This window comes from Mobula birostris, chromosome 9, assembly GCF_030028105.1.
Source record: "Mobula birostris isolate sMobBir1 chromosome 9, sMobBir1.hap1, whole genome shotgun sequence".
Classification (NCBI taxonomy): Eukaryota; Metazoa; Chordata; class Chondrichthyes; order Myliobatiformes; family Myliobatidae; genus Mobula; species Mobula birostris.
This window is the reverse complement of record NC_092378.1, coordinates 33,275,379-33,296,992: the sequence shown is the minus strand read 5'-3', so window position 1 is coordinate 33,296,992 and position 21,614 is coordinate 33,275,379. Positions and strand designations below refer to the sequence as shown.

The window sequence follows — 21,614 nt, the reverse complement described above, 5'->3', positions numbered from 1 at the left end:
CTAAAAACGCAAACACGAGGAATTCTGCAGACGCTGGAAATTCAAGCAACACACATCAAAGTTGCTGGTGAACGCAGCAGGCCAGGCAGCATCTCTAGGAAGAGGTACAGTCGACATTTCAGGTGACTTTACCTCTTTTATTTGTCTGCATCTGCCACCCAATGATCAGATTGCAGCAAAGCAATGGCTGAAATGCTACTTCTATCCAGTCAAAAGCTAATTAAGATTTGTGATGTTTTCATCACCTCATTTTTAATCTATCCCCTTTATTTTGTGAAACTGTTTCTCCAGATCACCCAGTAATTGTGCAAACCCACTCTGGTTTTACCTCCAAGAACTCCACTAAGTTGGAACGTGGAGATATGTAACAGTTTAAGAACAGTAGTACAAATCTGCAGAAAGGACAGTTTTTTTCAATCATAGCAAAAGCTATGGAGAGATCAAACAGATGTAACTCCAATGTCATTAGATATCATGTGCCCTTCAGAATGCACTGTGTCATCCTGAATGATTACCTTATCAAAGTAGAACTAAATAGGTATTTGATATGGATATAAAATGATTATCATATATGGTGACAGAACCAACGTGGCATTAATATATATCCAAAGAATATTACTGCAGGAGGCTGGGAGAGAAAAAGATCTCGGTTTTATTGATCACAGGTTTCTTGAGATTCAAGAAAGAAAATTCTAATGCAGAACCATTAGAATGATTCATAGTTAAACCAATACACAGATAGGATCAAGGACCTTGTCTTATTTACTTCTGAGCAGCATAGACTTAGAAATGATACAAGAGAGCCTATAAAATAATTAAAGGGCTGGATAGAGTTCCTAGTTTGTTTCTATTCCAGTTTAATAGACATTTGGGAGGAGCAGAATATAGATTAAACTAAGTATAAATAAATATAGGCCGGTGTTAGACAACATATTGAAGTATTTCCTACAGAATTAAGAATTTCTGGAGGACAGTCTTATCTGGTGTGGTTGGTCACAATTTCTTGCCTGTCTTCAAGAGGAACCTGGACTAGTTGCTGACTGGAATAGAGACAGGACCATATAAAAGGTAAGAATTTTCATAGGTAACATTTAGTTTCAATCTTGAGTAGATTAAATGATAACTTTTTTTGTAGCAAATCTTCCCTCATTCGTTCTGAAATTTTAAAATGTCCAAAAAATTACGATTCCAGAAGTGAACGTAAGGTGAAGGTGGGGTAAAGTGTGTAATGATAAAGATTCTGCGTCCATGAAGTCACACACACTTGATGAAGCAGCTAGTCTTTTCCTGCTTAACCATTCTGCATGTTCAGACATAATACTGCTGTGGTGTTTATTTCCAATGCATTATGAAAAGCATAGCAACTCAAACTTCAATCCTGCATTCAAAACGTGAAATTTAAGTATCACACTGGCTGCTGTAATACATGGTCATGTTTGAACCTTTTATTTTCTTCATTAATAATTAATTAGTTTCAAAGATAAAATTAGTATTCCAACTATAAAATTTATAGACCAAATTATTTATATGATACCTTGGATTCATGTCTTTTATATCCAGAGCCATGAATGTTTCTGTCTGGACTTCCTCTCTACACTTGTATTTGATCCTCCCTCTCCATATGTCTCCTTTTGTTCCCTTCAGGCTTGACTTGTTTTGTATGCCTATACATTTCTGGTTCCTTGACACTCCCAGCTGTCAAATATTAGTACTGGGATTCAGCACTATTCCCTTTCTTCTGAGAAAGCTAGAGAATGGCAAAAGACATGCATAATGCAGACTCCAAGCACTGATAAAACTTCACTAGTTGAGGTTTTACACTCATTTTGTGCAGTTAAGTCTTCAGTGTCTTTGATTTTAAAAAGGAACCATTAAAATCAAATAGGTTTCCAGTACTCAATTTCCATAGATCAATGGGAAAATACAACTTTTCATTCACCAGGATAAATTATTATATATTATGCTTATCAAGTCAGTGCTGTCTGTAAATGGAGCCATGCTATTTTCCCCTTCCTCCTAAGCCTAATTGTGATGCCAGATTTGAGAATGCCAACATAAACTTTAGGGGGAGCTGCACAGATTCCTGCAACTATCCCCATTTTTCACTGTCTCCTTTCAACCTTCAGTGTGAATCCTGAGAAGAAATATGTCACTTACATGAAACAGTATAAAATAACCTTACACCATAAACAGAATGGGCATGCTTAATCTATATCTTGATGAATAAATACAGTGGTTTGTATCACCTCAATGGCTTGGATTTCAACAGAAATAATTGGAATTTTACAACCACCTTTAAATGTGGCTGTGATCTGCTGTGATTACACCAAAAGGACATCAGAAACTAATTAAAAGAATGTGCATTCTTTCAAAGTGAATATGCAATGACTTTGTTAACCTAAGTCAATGGAAGCAACTTTCCTGAAATTGCTGTGGATAAATGCAACACCTGTTGAGCTACCACACTAAACATGAATAAACTCGACGATTCCCTCTCAACTTAATTAATTTCAATGAAATGCATCAATTGCATTCCAGGGCATTTGGAGAGTTGACGGACAGTCATGTGAGGTGTAGTCAGGTGTCCTGTTCATCATCTCCCTGCAGTGAACCCTGCTGGAAAGTGCACAAGTTAATATTAGATTCAAACTTAGTGGTTATGCATGGTTAAATAACTCACTGACCCTAGTATGAGAAATTTGATTGCTGCTTCTCACCGTGGGACCATTTCCCACCAAAGGAGAGCTCCCTTCAGAGCAGAAGGGAGTTAATTCACTCACCATTAACTGTGTTCTTTAACAACTATGTGATCACACTGAGTTTGGGCCTTACACAAAAAGAGGAAATATAATGTAATGTATAATAAATTTAGTTCCTACTGCAAGTGCATTTGTGTCAATAACATATGAACATGAAAACATGAAGAAAATCAGCTGCCAATATTCCTGCAAGATTTAGGTATAAGAAAACTGGTTACTTGATCTCTAATTTGTTCCCTGTGGTTAACCCAGGATTATAACTTTACTTAAACTGAATTTTACTGTGACCTCACTTCCTATTCAAAAACAATTTTATACAGCATTTCTAACAAAGCAATGTGTTCCAAGCCATTTCACATAAATGTTATCAGATAAAATCTGATGCAAAGCCACAGAAGGGGTCATTATGGTAGTTGGCCAAAAGCTTGCAAAAAGGAGATTACAAGCAATATCTTAAATAAGAATGTCAAAGAGGTTAGTGGAGGGAATTCCAGATCTTAAAATCTTGGCAGCTGAAGCACATATGTCAGTATGTGGTTAAATTCAGGAATAATCAAGAGGCCAGAATTAGGGAAATGCAGATTTCTCAAAGGGCTGTGGAATAGAGGGAGATTACAGCCATTGATTTGAAAACATGGACCCAGTACAAAAATTTTAATAGGCACTGCTCAACCCAAAACCAACTAAGGCAACAGCTACACATTATAGGGTACTCAGTAGAAGTGAAAATACGGACAGTAATGCTTTAAGTGATTTCAAACATACAGGGATGAAATTGGCAAGGTCAACACTGTGTGAAATACATCAAGAGATCACAAAGGCATGGATGAGGGTTAAAATGGCAACAGATTCATGAATGTTGCAGAGGTAGGAATAGATGGTTTTACTGATCAACAATCTACTAGAGGACCTCAGTAGGTCCAGCAGCATCTTGTAAAATCCTGCAGCAGGTCCCAGGGCACTGCTGCAAAGCTTTGACCCAAAACATCTGCAATTCCTTGGTTTCTTTCCTTCCACAGATGCTGTTGAAACCGCTGAGTTCCTTTTAACAGATTGTTATTCCAGATTCTAGAATCTGCAGTCTAATTGATCACTTGGTAAATGGTCCATAGCTACATAGCTAGATGTCGCACCAAGGCTGTAAACAGTTTCGTTCAGTTTCGAAGGTAGAGAACTCAAGAGCAAAAGAATGGAGTTTGGGGCGACACCCCCGTTTAAATGTCAGTCTATGCTATTCAAATACTGATTTTTTTCCCTCTCAAATTTACTGTCATTTACAATAAAGGCATATCAAACATAATATACTAATGTCACAAATTAAATGATTCAAATTGGGTATTTCCACTTAATTGTTTTCTATTGCTGACTTCAGATAAGCTTCAAGGGTTATATTTTAATTTCAGTAATTTTACTACAAATGTAGAAATATGCTTAAAATCATGTTTACTTTTTTGTTACAATTGTGAATTTCTGAATCATTTAAGTATCTAATCTCTGATGTCACTAGACAGGCTTCTTGTATGCTTCCCACTTACTCAGTTAACCCAGCAGCCAATTCTTTTCTCTCCCAAGCTATCTTGGTAATCTTGTGATATCAGGTTACTGACTCACTTTGGTAACATCTCAATTACTGAAAATGCTTCTTTGATCTATGTTTTATAGTTGGCACACCCTACTTAGTTGCAGGATGTGTGATGCTAGCACTGTACTTTGATTCACTGATCATGAAATAACCATTCAGTAGAGAATTTGTTACATCTGAACTATGGTCCACAGAATGTTGTAACAACCTTTACTGATAATTAAATACAGCCCAATACTGTGAAAAGGGGATGGTTTACCAGATATTTATATTTCACCTGATAATTTATTCTCTTTATAGCTATTTGAACTATGAACTTGCCCATGCCTATTCGCTAACTTCCATTAGGAAAGGTGACCTGTGAAACAGGGTGGCTAAGGATTCAATTCTTACAAAATGGCCTATGTCATAATTTTCCATGGCACAAAGCAACATCACTTCTGCACGTGGCACGTATCATGGCTTGAAAAAGGATTGTGTTCATTTATTTTCATTTTTTCACACAATCTGAGGGAGCGGATTTTACTCTGCATCCCAGAGATTTGGGTATTGACTTGTGAACTCTGAAAGGGCGAATTTCTGTGACCTTCACAACCATGTTGCTATAATGTGTTAATAAAACCCACAAATATAAAAATACTAGATTGTGAAGCTACTAATTTTTACTCCATTTCTCCTTCCTCACCATTTTTTTTTTGGTTAACCACTTTGTTTCTCACTTCAACTATCAAATGGGGGCCCCTGACACTGTTCCTTCTGAGCTGAATTCCTTCAGGATCTCACACCAATGTGATATGTGTACAAGAACACCAGACTCTGCCTTGCCTGCATTACAAATTATTAGGAAATATCCTCCCTGTATGTTTGAAAATTATATTCTTTTTAAAAATTGTTATTTTTGGCTTTCAGAGCCAGTGGTTCAAAATTCCTATCATACTATACAACAAAGAATAAAAACATAAAATTGTGTACACCTTAGACCAGGAGAGTAAAGGATTTAATGGTTCAGGTTGATAACCTTTGTACTCTGATGACCTGATAGACTAAGTTTCTCTTTCCCAAGGTACTGCCTGACTTACAGGGCAGTTTCAGATTTTCTACATCTCCAGCATTATGCTTTTCTATCATAAACAAAAATATTCTGCTGCCATATTTAGCTATAACCTTCTATTCCTCCAATCAGCCTATTGAAAATATTTAAATAAAATGAACAATATTCAAATTTCTTGGTTCAATAAAGAATATGGAAGTTTATTTAGCTGGTTAACTTTCTGATGAATGGTTAGCATTTGCTCCACTAAGGTGATAGGAATCCTTGGGAAAAAAAAACATGGCAGCCAGGCAATTGGCAATCTCTCTAATTAGAGCAGGCATGAAAACAATTGAAAGCTCTGCCAAATTAGTGCTTGAATCAACATTTTTTGATGTCTTGGAAAATCATGCCCTCTTAATATTAAAAATTGTTGACTTTTCAGCAGGGTTACATAAAAGCTTACTTCTACAAACAACAGAATGATTTTTCCCACCATTTCATATTAACCATCAATTCAGTTTTCAAATCATGAGATCAGTGACAATTGATAAAAATTAATCTCATTTTTTTTAAAAAACTGAGATCTTTATGACTAGGATGCTATAATATTTTTCAATATTAATTATTAAAAATGGGAAAAGTGACAATGCATGTTTTGGAGTAATTAACCACATGTCCTCTGGCCAGGGCAATTTCACTGGATAATTAATGCACACGCCTCAATTTGATCTCAGCATTACAAGTAATTGTCCTCACACCCTCTAAAATGCACGATCTTGTAAATGTAAAAAAAATTCTAATTTTTTTATAACAGGCATCCATTGATTCCATGTCAGTTTTTAGATCAACCTTATCAATCCCATTTTACTATTTATATCCTTGTACTCTATTCTTTCTCTCATGCCTATTAACTCTTACCACTGAGAGAATGTATAGACTCCACACAGGAGGCATTGCAAGATCAGGATTAAACTCAGGTTGCCTGAGCTGTAAGACATTAGCAATACTGATGGGGGCAGATTCAGTTCTGAATGTTCATAGATGTTTTTATCAGATGTTTTATGCAGAGCAATGAAGAGAGAACAGGGAAGTGGGTCCAACTGGATTGTTTTTTTTATATGGAGCTGGTACAAACTCAACAAACCAAATGGCTTCCTCCCATGTTATGACCAATCTGTAATTTTATAGGTAATATCTCAACTAATGTAACAGTACACCCAAACATTACTGTTATGATCAGGTTTACTCCCAGCATCATGGAATGCAATATTGTCAATTAAAGAATGAGTTGTATGTATTAACTTCAGAATTCATATCTTAAAATACTGATACTGTACTTTTAATATCATCAGGTTAAAATGGGGGCATTTTGCTGGCTTTATTACAATATACACAGAAAATTGATAATGTGACAAAATTGACTTGGTTATATTTCAATGGTCATATTATGCACTGAATTGTTTTAAATTGGGGTGACATCTTTACATGAATACCACTACAGTCCCATCAGTTTGGATGGGGTACAGTTAGGTATGAATTACTAAACTGAACACAGCTATCATCTATGATTAGCGAGCAGTGGCTCATCCAGTAACTTCTTGCTTTCTCTGTATCCATCTTTGGATAATGAAAATTGACAGACATGAAACCCCTCTGTAAGGCAGTTTATGGATAGCAGTAAATACCAAAATCCGTTCATTGCCATGCCACATTGCCCTTTTAATCTCAATGATGACCTGTAGTGGTTGCAAGATGCCTTGACACATTTTTGGTGTTAATGGACATGTTCAAAAAGCACATTAAATTTTTCAATAGGAAATGGCAATTTAGCAGAAATAATTATTAGCAATGGATCAGATTGCACAATTTGTTTATTTTTTTAAGGAGTAAGGAACTAAAGGATGTCAATTTCAAATGATTCTGCCTCTTCGCACGGACTTAAGCCTGCCATGAGCATAAATGAACTTTCCTAGCTGATCCTCAGCCTTGTGCATAGAAATGTCAACCATTTTCTTCCCTTTTGCAAGGGATGTTTTTCAATGTTTACTGCAAAATACAAAATTAATTGAGATCAGTTTCACAAGTGCTTGAATTAGATATGATGGCAGATTTGGTATTGGTGAATTTTAAATACAAGTTCTAAAAATCCCAGTTGAATCAGTTGGCTTGTTTGCTTACGGGCTCTGAACATCACTAGCATTTCTATTCCTGTATCTTTATGACTAGGATGCTAAAATATATTTCAATATTAATTTTTAAAAATGGGAGAAGTGATGATACATGTTTTGGAGTAATTAATGGCATGTCCAGGGTAATTTCACTGGATAATTAATGCACACACCTTCTCAATTTGATTTCAGCATTACAAGTAATTGTCCTCACTCCCGCTAAAATGCACGATCTTATAAATGTAAAAAAAATTTCTGGTCTTTCTTACAACAGAACAGGGGTCCATTGATTCAATGTTGGTTTTTAGAGCAACTTTATCAATCCCATTCCACTATTTTGGCGTAGGTGACCGGGGCAGCATTATAGCGTAGCAGTTAACGCAAAGCTTCATAGCACCAGCTGTAAGATCGGGGTTCATTTCCCTCCTCTGACTGTAAGGAGCTGTCCCCATGACTGCCTGGGGTTCCTCCAGGTGCCGGGGTGATCCCATGTTCCAAATTCGTACCATTAGGGTTAGTGAGTCGTAGGCATGCTATGCTGCTGTTGGAAGCTAGGCGACACTTGCAGGCTACCCTGCAAATCCTCACTGATATGATGCAAACAAACACACTTCACTGTATATTTCGATGCACCTGACAAATAAAGCTAATCTTTACACTGATGAGTCTAGACACATATAGGATTGGACAGATCAGATAAAGATGATACCTTATTTTCCCTAAAGGCCACAAACTAGCCATATAGTTGAAATGGTGTTAAGATATAAAAATGACAATTAAACTATTGGGAATAATAGCTCACATGAGAGCTAGGTGAATATGCAAGACAACAGTAGGCCATATATTCTCCTCTCTCAATTTTTGCTTTCTTCAAATTCAAATATCCTGTTCAGCCTATTCAGATATTGCCTACTGCGGATGATCAATACTAAGTTATTTTAGATTTGCAGTACACAATGTCTTAAGAGTACTGACATTCATTTGTCTCTTCTGCCATTTACTCTCATTTCAAAAATCTTCTTAATTCTCCATTTCAGACAACTTCATGTTGTCCTAAATTTGAAAGGCTTGACTAAAGCTCTAACATTTTAAGCATTTTTGAGGTGAGTTTTGGGTCAAATAAAGTTAATATATGACATTTAGTTCCAACTGGATTGCCAGTTTTTTATACTAAAAAATATAACAGCATGATAGAATAGGGTAGGACACATTTTAGCAGCTCACAGAATATTTAATCATTTTACCTGGTGACTTATTTAATCATTGTAACTGATTTAATCAATTACCTGATGACTTATGTTATTATATATACCATAAATATATCTTTTGCATCCTGCAGCCATGGCCCATCTCAAAAAAAATTGCAGGAGTATTTATTAAAATGGTGGCTGGAAAATTCCAGCCTTTGGGGGCGGGCAGGGGTTTGTGCGAGTAAAATTCTCTTCCTTCTCCAACCAACCCCCCCCCCCCCCACCCCGGCCAGATTCAATCATCAAGTTATTTCACAATATTAAAATGCCTGTTGGAACCAAAATTCTGATCTATTAGATCATCGCAAAGTATTCTACAGTTTAAAAAAAAGCAGTACGATTTTGATATTTGTAAATACTTATTTCTAAAAATCACGTATCCATTGCAATTTGGAAAACTGATTTCCCGTGTACGCTTTTAAATTTTGTTAAATTTTAAGGCCTAGTCAATTTAGGAGTAACCTTGTTCCTTTCTGCTTTTTAAAAAAAGTTGATTAAGCGCACTCGGAACTGGGTAGGAATGCTTTAAAAAAACCCAGCATGGGCAGGCAAGCGGGCGGAGAACCCTCGGGGAGCCGCACACTAAGTTATTTGGTATGCATGAGTGGGCAGGCAGAAAAGGCGAGCACTGTAGCTTTTTAACTTTACCCAACAATGCAGCGCCAGAGCCAGGCTTGCCCTGCCCATTAACTTCCCTGCTGCTACCGCTTCCCCCTTTCAATATATATGTATATATATATAAAAAATCATCTGGAAAGTCGCAGCATACGGTGTCTAAAATGTACAGAGCAAGCCCATCCGGGTGAATTGGAAACCTGATCAGCGCTGCGCTCCACAAAGCCGCATCTCGTCCCTGACAGGACGCCATTGGCCCACATCTACCACCGTACTTTTCAAAATGATCACACAATGGGCACTGACACTTGACTTTTTTTTCCAAAACATACTTCATATTTTCCCGTCTTTATTATATAAATATCAGCTTTTTAACGTTTACTGTAAGAATATAAAACGTTTAAGTATCATTTACAAATTCACATACAGTACAATTCAAATATAGGTTGATCAGCAGGATATTTTTTTTTCCTCTCTTTTTCCTTCAGCAACTGCCTGTCTCTGCGTCATGGCCCTTTTACAGGCAATCGGTCCTCGGGAATCGATGAGTCTTCACTTGACGAGCTCCCCCTATTTAAGGTAGAATAGGCTTTCGTAATTTCAGAAAAAAGGGGAATAAGTCTCCTCCCCACCCCCCCCCAAAAAACTGGCGTAAATGTCGACCAAAAAAAAACCTGCACAGCTGCCAGAACAAGCCGTCTAGGTTCCAGATTCAGTACTTTTCCTCTGCATAAAACTATAGTTCGCGATTCTGACTTGGGTGCAGCTAAGACCTCAAAAACCTGCCTCGTGTGCTTCATGATTTCTTGTAATTTTCCAGCCAACTTATTTTCTTTGAATAGTTAGTATATATATTTTTTTTTGTCCAAAAAGGGTAGTAACGCTGTAGACTAACCAGCAAGGAAGGGTAACGTTGCTCTAGGCACAGGTATTACTGTGCAACTCCTCAATTTCAGGGCACACAAAAAAAACGAGGTAGCCTTGAATGTGTCTATCAGCAATATGCATACCATCTACGAAACAAAGTATGAACCAATTTCCAGAAACAACTGTGACCAATGTCAGAATTACTTTTTTTTGTTGTTATGAAAACTGCTGAAGGGTGGGAATACTGCAACTTTTTCAATAGCACAGTGTGGAAATAAATCTTGCGAGTTACAACAGAACGATCACTTTTTTTTGTTTTGTTTTCTGTCATTTAAGAATCATAATTTTTGGAGAAAAAAACAATACTCTCGTTTTGACAGTAATGGCGGTGAGACACAAGTGTTCCTAAAGGGAAAAAAAAACAATTTCACCTCACTTTTTCACTTTCAGTCATTTGCCAGAGTCCCAGGTTAAGAACTTTAAGGCAGGGCAATTGCGTTATTCTTTCCAAACCCCTTTTGGTGATTTTTGTGCAGCCATAGAGATCAATGCCCGTCAGCTGGGTCAAATGGTCAGCTATGAGTTCCAGTCCTTTGTCTGTAATCCGCACACACTGACCGATATTTAGGGTCCTTAGTTCGTGCATCTGCCGGGCCATTTTGTTGATGCCGTCATCACTTATGTGGCAGGAGCAAAGGGAAAGCGATTTGAGCTGATACAAGCCTTGCGCGATATAAGCCAGGCTCTGGTCGCCTATCTTATCGCAGAAGGAAACGTCCAACCCACTCAGTCTCAAGCTGCCCATGGCCAAATGCATAATGCCGGTATCGCTGATGTTATCACAGGACCTTAGGTTGAGACTCCACAAACTCGTCATGTGTGAAAGATGTAGCATACCCGCGTCTGAAATCCCACCGCAGAAACTCAAATTCAGTACCTTGAGTTTGGTCAGGCCCTTGGAGATGTGTTTTAAGGAGAGGTCGGAGAGTTTCTGACAGTCTTGTAAAGTCAGATATTCCAGGTTTAAGCAGCCTTCCGCAGCGCTTCTAGTCATGCCTGCCAAATGGCCGATTCCTACATCCGAGACATGCCGGCAGCTCCTCAAATTCAAGCTCTTGAGTCTGTGCAAGCCCCAGGCAATCAACAGAAGGCCTGTGTTGGTGATATTGCTGCAGCCGCCCAGCTCCAGCACCTCCAGATTCTTGAGATACTGTGCGATCCTACCTAGGCTACTGTCGGTGATCTGTTTGCAAAGGCTCAGGTTCAGTACGTTCAGGGACGGGATCTCTTGCACGAACGCGTGCCCCAGGCCGATGTCCGTCAAGTTGTAGCAGCCGCTCAGGTTCAGGCTCTCAATGTTGGGCATACCTTGGATCACATAGCTTAGGCTGCGCCGAAGGCTGAGAATCTGCACCCTCCTGATGCCCCTCGCCTGCAGACTGGGGAAAAGGGAAGGGTTGGCTCTCCTCAAATGCAACTTGGCTTCAACCCCTCTCCAAACGGATTTGTGATAGGCAGCGTCCCTCCAAGCCGTGCACACTTGCGCCGCTCGCCCTTTGTCCCGCACGTCCAGATAGCTGAAGATCATGGCCAGAATCTCGGGGAAGAGACACGAGATGTGCGTCTCCATGTTTCCGTGCTGCTCCCCCGCCGCCGCCGCCGCCGGCCCCGGCCTCGCTCCTTTCTCCCTGCTCGCTCTCGCTGCCTCCCTCCGCCAATCGATCCGCTCGCGATCCCGGGGCCGCGTCACGTGACCCGCCTGGTTGCGCAGTCGGATTCGAGCACCCAGCCCCGGCGCATCACAAAAGGCCGGCTCCCAAACTCGGCCCGACCCCGGCCGCCCGTCCGCCTTCACCTAGCCTCGCATCACTTTGAAAGCCAGAGAGAATCGTACGCTGATAGAAAGCCGCGGGCCTGCCGACCTGTGTTTTTTTAATTACCGCTACCCTCCCAGCCCCCATCGGAGCTCTCACGCCCGGCAGCCGGAGGGCTTCCTGCGGCCTTTGTCTGATCTTTTCAAACCAACTTGGCAGGCGCGCAACATTCTCCATTGCGGGGGTGTCCCCGGAAATTAGAAACAGAAAAGAAATGCACTCCCAGAACTCAAACCTTATGGTTTACCTAGAAACATTTCTGGCCGAGAGTGCGCGCCAGCTACTTATGCACAGTGGAGAAAAAGTAGGGTTTAGGGAGCGAAATCGGCGTGTGGTGTGTCATCTCCCCCCGGTTGGGGTTGCCATTGGTCTCGCTCGGATGGAACCGTAAGAATAGTTCCCTAGGTAACCAAGTTCTTACAATTCGGTTCACTTTACATTAACCCCTCAGTTACTTCACCGCTTGGAAAGCGTCAGGGTCAAGAACAAGCACAGAACTGTCATTTTCTCTCAATTAGAGTCAATCCCATTCCCAAGTAAAGGAAGGATATTAAAAAATCTGCAATTAGAAAGCATCTGCATCCTTGAACTTGTCTGCATTTATGAAATAACAGAAAATAACACGTAGAGTACATTTTAATACAGATAATGCACCGAGATCTGGCAACAGTTTTCTGCTTTTCACTTTTCAAATGAAAGTCTAATTTTAAAAGCATAGATTTATATAACTGCAGACGGATTGAGGTTGCTCAGTTTTGATCTGATTTTAAAACAGAACTTAGATTTAAATGACGAAGGATGCAAACAAAATATTTTGGTGCAATTGATTAACCTTCTTTACCCAGTTAGATAAACTACATTTTTAAATGTCAACTCTAATTTAATAGCGGTTTATACCCCATTAAATAATGTTATATATTCTCTTAAACTTGCATCATGTACGTGAATATTACCATAGATCACACAATGGCTTCTTTATCATTAGAAGGAACGGCGCCACCTTCCCATAACACGAATCAATATAAAGAAAACACGTTGTGATTAAGGTGTTAAACCAGCCACTTTGTGGCGACGAACAGTTCTAAAGTAGGATTGTCTAACATCAAAGAGTTAATTTTTTAAAAAAAGCTAGAAAGGGGCCTTTAAAGGTATGGACAGGGGAGGAGATTGTAACCATTGAATTGCATATCAGGGCGCATGTGCGACAGTATCCAGTGGCCTTAGGTTGGGATAGCAGTGTGAAGTGAGAATTTTCGTTTCGTCAAAGCGTTAGTTAAAACACAAGTGATGTATCTACAAAGATGAATAATGCATGTGCTCTAATCATTTCGAACACATTCTTGTCAATTAGTTCCATATACGCCCGTGACAATAAAATTGGGAGAACAGTCAGTCCCATCCATGCACATTTTGCTCAAAGGGCCCAGTAAATAATTCCAGAAAATGGGTATATTGTGATACAAGGCTTTGGTTAGGAAAATAACATAATAAGATGTTATATTTCTGCTGTCTAAACGTATGTGCATTTTGTCAGAAAGACCTTGGTAGTTTACCAAAAAAGAATAAAGTTATAGTAATCAGTTAAATGAAAAAATATTCACAATACTTTTCAAAATTCAAGTATATTATTTTCATGTAGTGAATACAATTCGGCTCCTCCTTAATTCCTCTGCTGTGGGGGAAAGCGAGACACATCTGTTTGTATATTGGTTGTTGGCTGTTAGAGAAAAAAAACACCCCTCATTATTTCTGTCCTCTGAAGTTGTTTCTCTGCTATGGAAACAAATAATAGACTGCCCCCTTTCGGTTGGCCTGCACAGGCAATAGCTGCAACTTCCATGACTTGCAAGAAGCATTATTTTCGACACTATTGCAGAGAGGTGCTGATTTTCGGATTTGTAATAATAGCGGAGTATTGAAAATTTTCATCTGTATAGACAAAACAGTTTAGTGTTTTTTCTGTTATATACAATGATGGGAAATTTGCCGAACTTAGAAACTTTAAAAAGAGGCTCTTAGTATGAAAATGGAAATGAAAAAATGTTTTTTAAAAACTTTTTCTCTAGAAATACTTGGAAATTTGGCAGCATTTTTATGATATATAATGTAAAATGGCTTCACAGTTATGGTCAAATCATTGTTGGAAGTTTGAAGAAAATGTAGCAAATATTTCTTTATTAGCTGTAAAACTGCATTGAGTCACCTATAATTGAGCTGGAAATATGGTGCTTTGTGTGATCTGCCATTAACTTGGTTTGTTTTAATGTTGCTTGATTCCATACACAGGGAGGAGAAAAATTAATCCATCTTCATCAGACTTTGTCCTGAGGTGATGGAGACCAGATCATTCAATATATTTAAGGTGGAGAGAAATAAATATTTGAAACATCAAATATTGATTTCTCTCCACCTTAAAAATATGGAATGATTTGTCATGTGGAATGAACTGGCACAGAAGAGGAGTTCAGGCCAGCATAGACCAGCTGTGATTATGTTGAATGGTAGGGCAGGCTTGAGGAGCTGAATTGCCTGTACCTGCTCCTATTTTCTTATGTTATAGATCAATGTTCTAGAAATGTATACAGTAAAGAATTTTCATGTGGATACCATGAGTACGGTCAGGCTTGTTTGAGTATTAGGGGAGGGATCATGAATTATGAATGTCTGCCAATGGGTGCGTATCTGCTCATTTTTCACTCTGGTTATGACAGGCACTCTCAAACTGGTTTATCCTCTGAATCTCATTTGAGGAAACATTAACCAAATCTGATTTGCCCATATTGAGGAAAAGACTTGAAGAGCAATTGGAAGAATAGTTAAAGGAAGATTATGTAAATACAGAGTATTTTCCAGGTAGCTTTTGAAATTTGTATTTAAGAATGCAATAAGTACCTATATACAGTACTTAACAATAGTGATTACACCTTTCTAGCTGTCAGGGAGCTATGAGGTTTTACTTGTGACAAAACAGAACCATCTTAATAAAATTAATTTATATTGAAAACAATGCATTTTAAATGATAACATGTAGTTATATTTGTAACTTTTATCCCATTTTTAAGTCATTTGGACATACTAACCTTATGAATCATAAATGTCTATCAATGCACATTTGGGTGGGTATCTGCTGATTTATCACGCTGGTTATGACAGAAACACTCAAACTGGTTTATCCTCTGAATCTGAACATGGCATCTCTGTTGCAATGCTCTTTGTTCTTTGGTAGTTGTTATGTAATGTGTATGGAGTCATATAACAGTGAAACATGCCCCTTGGCCAACCAAGTCCATGCTGACCATTGGTATTCATCTATACTAATCTCATTTACTAGCACTCTTGGTCCTTCACTTCCCATGCTCCTGTGATTCATGTGTTTGTCTAGATAATTTTTAAATGTTGTAAGACTGCCTGTTTCTACTAGCTACATTCCTGATTCCCATTAATCTTTGTCAGAAGCCCTGTAAAACACTTACCCATGTTTTCTGAAAATATATGTACTTGAATGCCACTTTTAAAATAGAGACATAGGAGACTGCAGATCCTTGGCAACACTCTGAAAATGCTGGAGGAACTGAGCAAGTCAGGCAGCATCTATGGAGGGGAATAAACAGCTGACATTTTGGGCTGAGACCACTCATCAGGTCATTACCATTCAGAGGCATGTATATAACACCCATCAGTGTCTTTTTACCCTTGCAGTTTCTTAACTCTGATCCTATGTCACATCTTTCTGAGGATTTGGTTTCATTTCTAACCAACAAAACCACCCACTCCCACTGCCCTACTGCCTATCTTTTCAAAACAATGTGTATCCTTGGATATTAAGTTCTCAGATGTGATCTTTCAACCATGGCTCTGAGATTTTCACAATATCATACCTTCCGATTTCTAACTGCACTACATGATAGTCTACTTTATTTTGTATACTGCGGCAGTTAAATGCAACATCTTCATTCCTATATTCACCTCCCTTCTTTTCAATTTTGTCTACATGTTGCCTAAATTCCTATCTCATCCTAAACTTTGTGTCTTATTCTTTATTCTGGAGACTTTAGTAACTTCTCCTGCACTCTCTTTCCATATGAAAAGGCCAAGGATGGGCAGGGTGGTGTGGGAATGGGGAATGGAAATAAGTAGCATGTATCTGGGAACTCTGGATGATCACTGCAGACAGAGTGGACGTGCTTTGTAAATCAGATTCCATTGTCGCTTTTCTTATCAGACTACAGCACTGCTAGCTTTATCTTCTTGCTTATCTCCACCTTCATTCTCCCCTTGGCTCTCCAGTCTCCCTCTTCCACTTCTTTTTTGCCTCCCCCCATTTATCACCTACCTGCTTCGATTTGCCAGCTCCACTCTCCTCCTCTTCCTCCTCCCTACCTGGAGACTAATGATAAAATAAGTCAAAGTCAGTATGGTTTCTGTAAAGGGAAGTCTTGCCTGACAACTCTGTTAGAGTTCTTCGAGGAAGTAGCAAGCTGGGTGGACAAAGGGAGGAAGTGGATGTCACTTACTTGGATTTTCAGAAGGCTTTTGATAAGGTGCCATTCATAAGCTGCTTAACAAGAAAAAATACCATGGCATTACAGGAAAATTACTGGCATGGATAGAAGAATGGCTGACAGGCAGGAGGTAGTGAGTGGGAATGAAGGGGCCCTTTTCTGGTTGGCTGCCACTGACTAGTGGTGTTCCTCAGGGGTCAGTATTGGGACCACTACTTTTCACATTATTTGTCAATAATTTAGATAGTGGAATTGATGGCTTTGTGGCAAAGTTTGCAGATGATACAAAGATAGGTGGAGCGGTAGGTAGTGCTGAGGAAGTAATGCGATTGCAGCAGAACTTAGACAAATTGGAAGAATGGGCAAAAAAATGGCAGATGGAATATAGTGCTGAGAAATGTATGATAATGCACTTTGGTAAAATGGGGGCAAGGTTCAAACATCAGAAGTGCAGAGAGTCTCGGGAGTCCTTGTGCAAGACTCCCAAAAGGTTAATTTACAGGTTGTGTCTGTGGTAAAGAAGACAAATGCAATGTTGGCATTTATTTCAAGGGGAATAGAATATAAAAGCAGAGATAATTCTGAGCCTTTATGAGACACTAGTCAAGCCATACTTGGAATATTATCAACAGTTTTGGGCCCCATATCTCAGAAAGGATGTTTATCATTGGAGGGAGTCCAGAGGAGGTTCATGAGGATGATTCCGGGAATGAAGAAGTTAACATATGAGGAGCGTTTGGCAACTTTGGGCCAGTTCTCCCAAGAATGCAGGAGGATCTCATTGAAACCTACCGAATGTTGAAAGGACTAGATAGGGTGGATGGGGAGAGGATATTTCCTCTGGTGAGGGTATCCAGAACTAAAGGGCACAACCTCAAAATTGGGGGTGGGGGGGGGGGCGACCTTTTAGGACAGAGATAAGGAGGGATTTTTTTAGCCAGAAAGTAGTGAATCTGTGGAATGCTCTGCCACAGACTGCGGTGGAGGCCAAGCCCCTGGTTATCTTTAAAGTGGAAGTTGATAGTTTCCTGATTGGTCAGGGCATCAAAGGATGTGGCAAGGAGGCAAGTGTATGGGATTTGAGTTGGATCCGGGATCAGCCATGATGGAATAGCAGATCAGACTCGATGGGCTGAATGGCCTAATTCTGCTCCTATAACATGGTCTTATCCTTTCCTATCAGATTCCCCCTTCTCCAGCCCTTTATCTGTTTCACCAATCCTCTTCCCACCTCTTTACTTCACCCCCTGGCCCTCTCCCGGTTTCATCTCTCACCTACCCCCTTGTACATCTTCCTCACCTCCCCTTACCTTCTTGCTCTGGTCTCTTCTTCTTTCCAGCCCTGATGAAGAGTCTCAGCCCGAAACATCAACTGTTTACTCTGTTCCATAAATGCTGCCTGTCCTGCTGAGTTCCTCCAGCATTTTGTGTGTGTTGCAAGAAGTAATTGGGCACTGACGTGCATTTGGCTTTAGGGAATGATCATTGAAAAAAAATCAGCCTGAGTTCCTAATTTATCACTCCAAAGTAGATTCTGTTTTTGTTGCTGGGTATTGAGCAGTGGACATGTTTGAAATTGGGTCAAATGTGATTTTATTGTGTATAGAAAGGTGTAACTTACCACCAAGGCCACAAATGAATAATGTTAGATGAGCTTAGATTAGATTTATTTATCAATCATCTGTATATTGAAACATACAGTGAAATGTGTCATTTGCATTATCCACCAACGTAATCTGAGAGTGTTTGTGGGCAGCCTGCAAATGTCACCACATATTCTGCCACCAACGTAGCATGCCCCCAGTGTTTATCCGAAGGGAAGGTTAAGACGAAGGAACACATACCAATCCTCATAGAGGGATCAGAAGTGGAGAGAGTGAGCAGCTTCGAGTTCCTGGGTGTCAAGATCTCTGAGGATCTAACCTCATCCCAGCATATCGATGTAGTCATAAAGAAGGCAGGACAGCGACTATACTTTATTAGGAATTTGAAGAGATTTGGCATGTCAAAAAGTACACTCAAAAACTTCTATATAGTTGTACCGTGGACAGCATTCTGACAGGCTGCATCACTGTCTACTGAGGGGCTACTGCACAGGATTGAAAGAAGCTGCAGAAGGTTGTAAGTCTAGTCAGCTCCATCTTGGGTACTAGCCTACAAGGTACGCAGGACATCTTTAGGGAGCGGTGTCTCAGAAATGCAGCATCCATTATTAAGGATCTCCATCACCCAGGGCATGCTCTTTTCTCACTGTTACCATCAGGTAGGACGTACAGAAGCCTGAAGCACACACTCAGCGATTCAGGAACAGATTCTTCCCCTCTGCCATCCGATTCCTAAATGGACATTGAATCTTTGGACACTACCTCACTTTTTTTTAATATACAGTATTTCTGTTTTTTCACATTTTGAAAAATCTATTCAATATATGTAATTGATTTACTTGTTTATTTAGAAACCATAGAAACCATAGAAAAACTACAGCACAGAAACAGGCCTTTTGGCCCTTCTTGGCTGTGCCGAACCATTTTCTGCCTAGTCCCACTGACCTGCACACGGACCATATCCCTCCATACACCTCCCATCCATATATCTGTTCAATTTATTCTTAAATGTTAAAAAGGAACCTGCATTTACCATCTCGTCTGGCAGCTCATTCCATACTCCCACCACTCTCTGTGTGAAGAAGCCCCCCCTAATGTTCCCTTTAAACTTTTCCCCCCTCACCCTTAACCCATGTCCTCTGGTTTTTTTCTCCCCTTGCCTCAGTGGAAAAAGCCTGCTTGCATTCACTCTATCTATACCCATCATAATTTTATATACCTCTATCAAATCTCCCCTCATTCTTCTATGCTCCAGGGAATAAAGTCCTAACCTATTCAACCTTTCTCTGTAACTGAGTTTCTCAAGTCCTGGCAACATCCTTGTAAACCCCCTCTGCACTCTTTCAACCTTATTTATATCCTTCCTGTAATTTGGTGACCAAAACTGAACACAATACTCCAGATTCGGCCTCACCAATGCCTTATACAACCTCATCATAACATTCCAGCTCTTATACTCAATACTTTGATTAATAAAGGCCAATGTACCAAAAGCTCTCTTTACGACCCTATCTACCTGTGACGCCACTTTTAGGGAATTTTGTATCTGTATTCCCAGATCCCTCTGTTCTATTGCACTCCTCAGGGCCTTACCATTAACCCTGTATGTTCTACCTTGGTTTGTCCTTCCAACGTGCAATACCTCACACTTGTCTGTATTAAACTCCATCTGCCATTTTTTAGCCCATTTTTCCAGCTGGTCCAAGTCCCTCTGCAGGCTCTGAAAACCTTCCTCACTGTCTACTACACCTCCAATCTTTGTATCATCAGCAGATTTGCTGATCCAATTTACCACATTATCATCCAGATCATTGATATAGATGACAAATAACAATGGACCCAGCACTGATCCCTGTGGCACACCACTAGTCACAGGCCTCCACTCAGAGAAGCAATTCTCTACTACCACTCTTTGGCTTCTTCCATTGAGCCAATGTCTAATCCAATTTACCACCTCTCCATGTATACCTAGCGACTGAATTTTCCTAACTAACCTCCCATGCGGGACCTTGTCAAACGCCTTACTGAAGTCCATGTAGACAATATCCACTGCCTTCCCTTCACCAACTTTCCTGGTAACCTCCTCGAAAAACTCCAACAGATTGGTCAAACATGACCTACCATGCACAAAGCCATGTTGACTCTCCCGAATAAGCCCCTGTCTATCCAAATGCTTGTAGATTCTGTCTCTTAGTACTTCCTCCAATAACTTACCTACTACCAACGTTAAATTTACCAGCCTAGAATTTCCCGGATTACTTTTCGATCCTTTTTTAAACAACAGAACAACATGAGCCACTCTCCAATCCTCCGGCACCTCACCTGTAGACAGCGACATTATAAATATTTCTGCCAGGGCACCTGCAATCTCAACACTAGTCTCCTTCAAGGTCCGAGGGAACACCCTGTCAGGTCCCGGGGATCTATCCACTTTAATTTTCCTCAAAATAGCAAGCACCTCCTCCTCTTCAATCTGTACAGTTTCCATGATCTCACTACTTGTTTCCCTTAATTCCATAGACTTCATGCCAGTTTCCTCATTATTTTTATTTTATTTACTTTTTTTCTCTGCTAGATTATGTATTGCATTGAACTGCTGCTGCTAAGTTAACAAATTTCATGTCACATGCCAACGATAATAAACCTGATTCTGATTCTGAACAACATGCAGTCAACATACAACAAGTAATAATAGCAAAACAAACCTCTTTCTGAATATCCTGCCCCACCCCACCCATACACATAAAATTGGCCTCCAACCTTGGAGCCTCTGAGCTCCACACCATGCCCTGGACTCGCAGGTATCAGGCCTCCTACCTCCAGACCATGACCCTAGACTTGCAGACATTGGGCCTCTGTCCTCTGGATCTTGCCGTGGACTCACAGATACTGGCCCTCCAACTTCTGGATTGTGGCTCCAGACTTGCAGATATCGGGCCTCTGGACCATGGCCTCAGACTCACAGACTTTGGGCCTCCAACGATAATGGGAAAAATGTAGAAGGTGACTGACTTTAATGAAGCCTTACACATATAATGTCATTATCTTCAGAGAAGAAGGAAAGATTGAGTACTAGCAAGTAAATAAAATATCTGGTCTAATTTAAATGCACAGGAACATAAGAAGTTGTAGAGAGTGGTGGACTCTCCTAACACATCTCAGGCATATCCTCCCCACCACCAGTAGTATCTACAGGAAGCATTGTTTCAAGAAGGCAACATCCATCAACAAAGATCCCCACTCTCCAGACATGCCATCTTTTTGCAGTCCATCAGGCAGGAGATACAGAAGCCTGAAGCTCCACACCAGAGGGTTCAAGAACAGGTACTTCCCTTCAACCATTCAGTTCTTGAACCAGCT

At 39.9% G+C, this 21,614-nt stretch overlaps 2 protein-coding genes across 5 annotated transcripts in view; one reads left to right on the top strand and one right to left on the bottom strand.

Annotated features, from left to right (window-relative positions):
* The window catches only part of wnt5b (wingless-type MMTV integration site family, member 5b), a 130,742-nt gene that overhangs the window by 36,500 nt on the left and 72,628 nt on the right, over positions 1–21,614 (top strand). The gene's annotated exons all lie outside the window — the stretch shown is intronic.
* fbxl14b (F-box and leucine-rich repeat protein 14b) lies at positions 9,458–12,303 on the bottom strand. The gene has a single exon (XM_072269397.1). It carries the CDS (start codon positions 11,902–11,904, stop codon positions 10,702–10,704), a length of 1,203 nt encoding a protein of 400 aa, XP_072125498.1. The 5' UTR covers positions 11,905–12,303; the 3' UTR covers positions 9,458–10,701.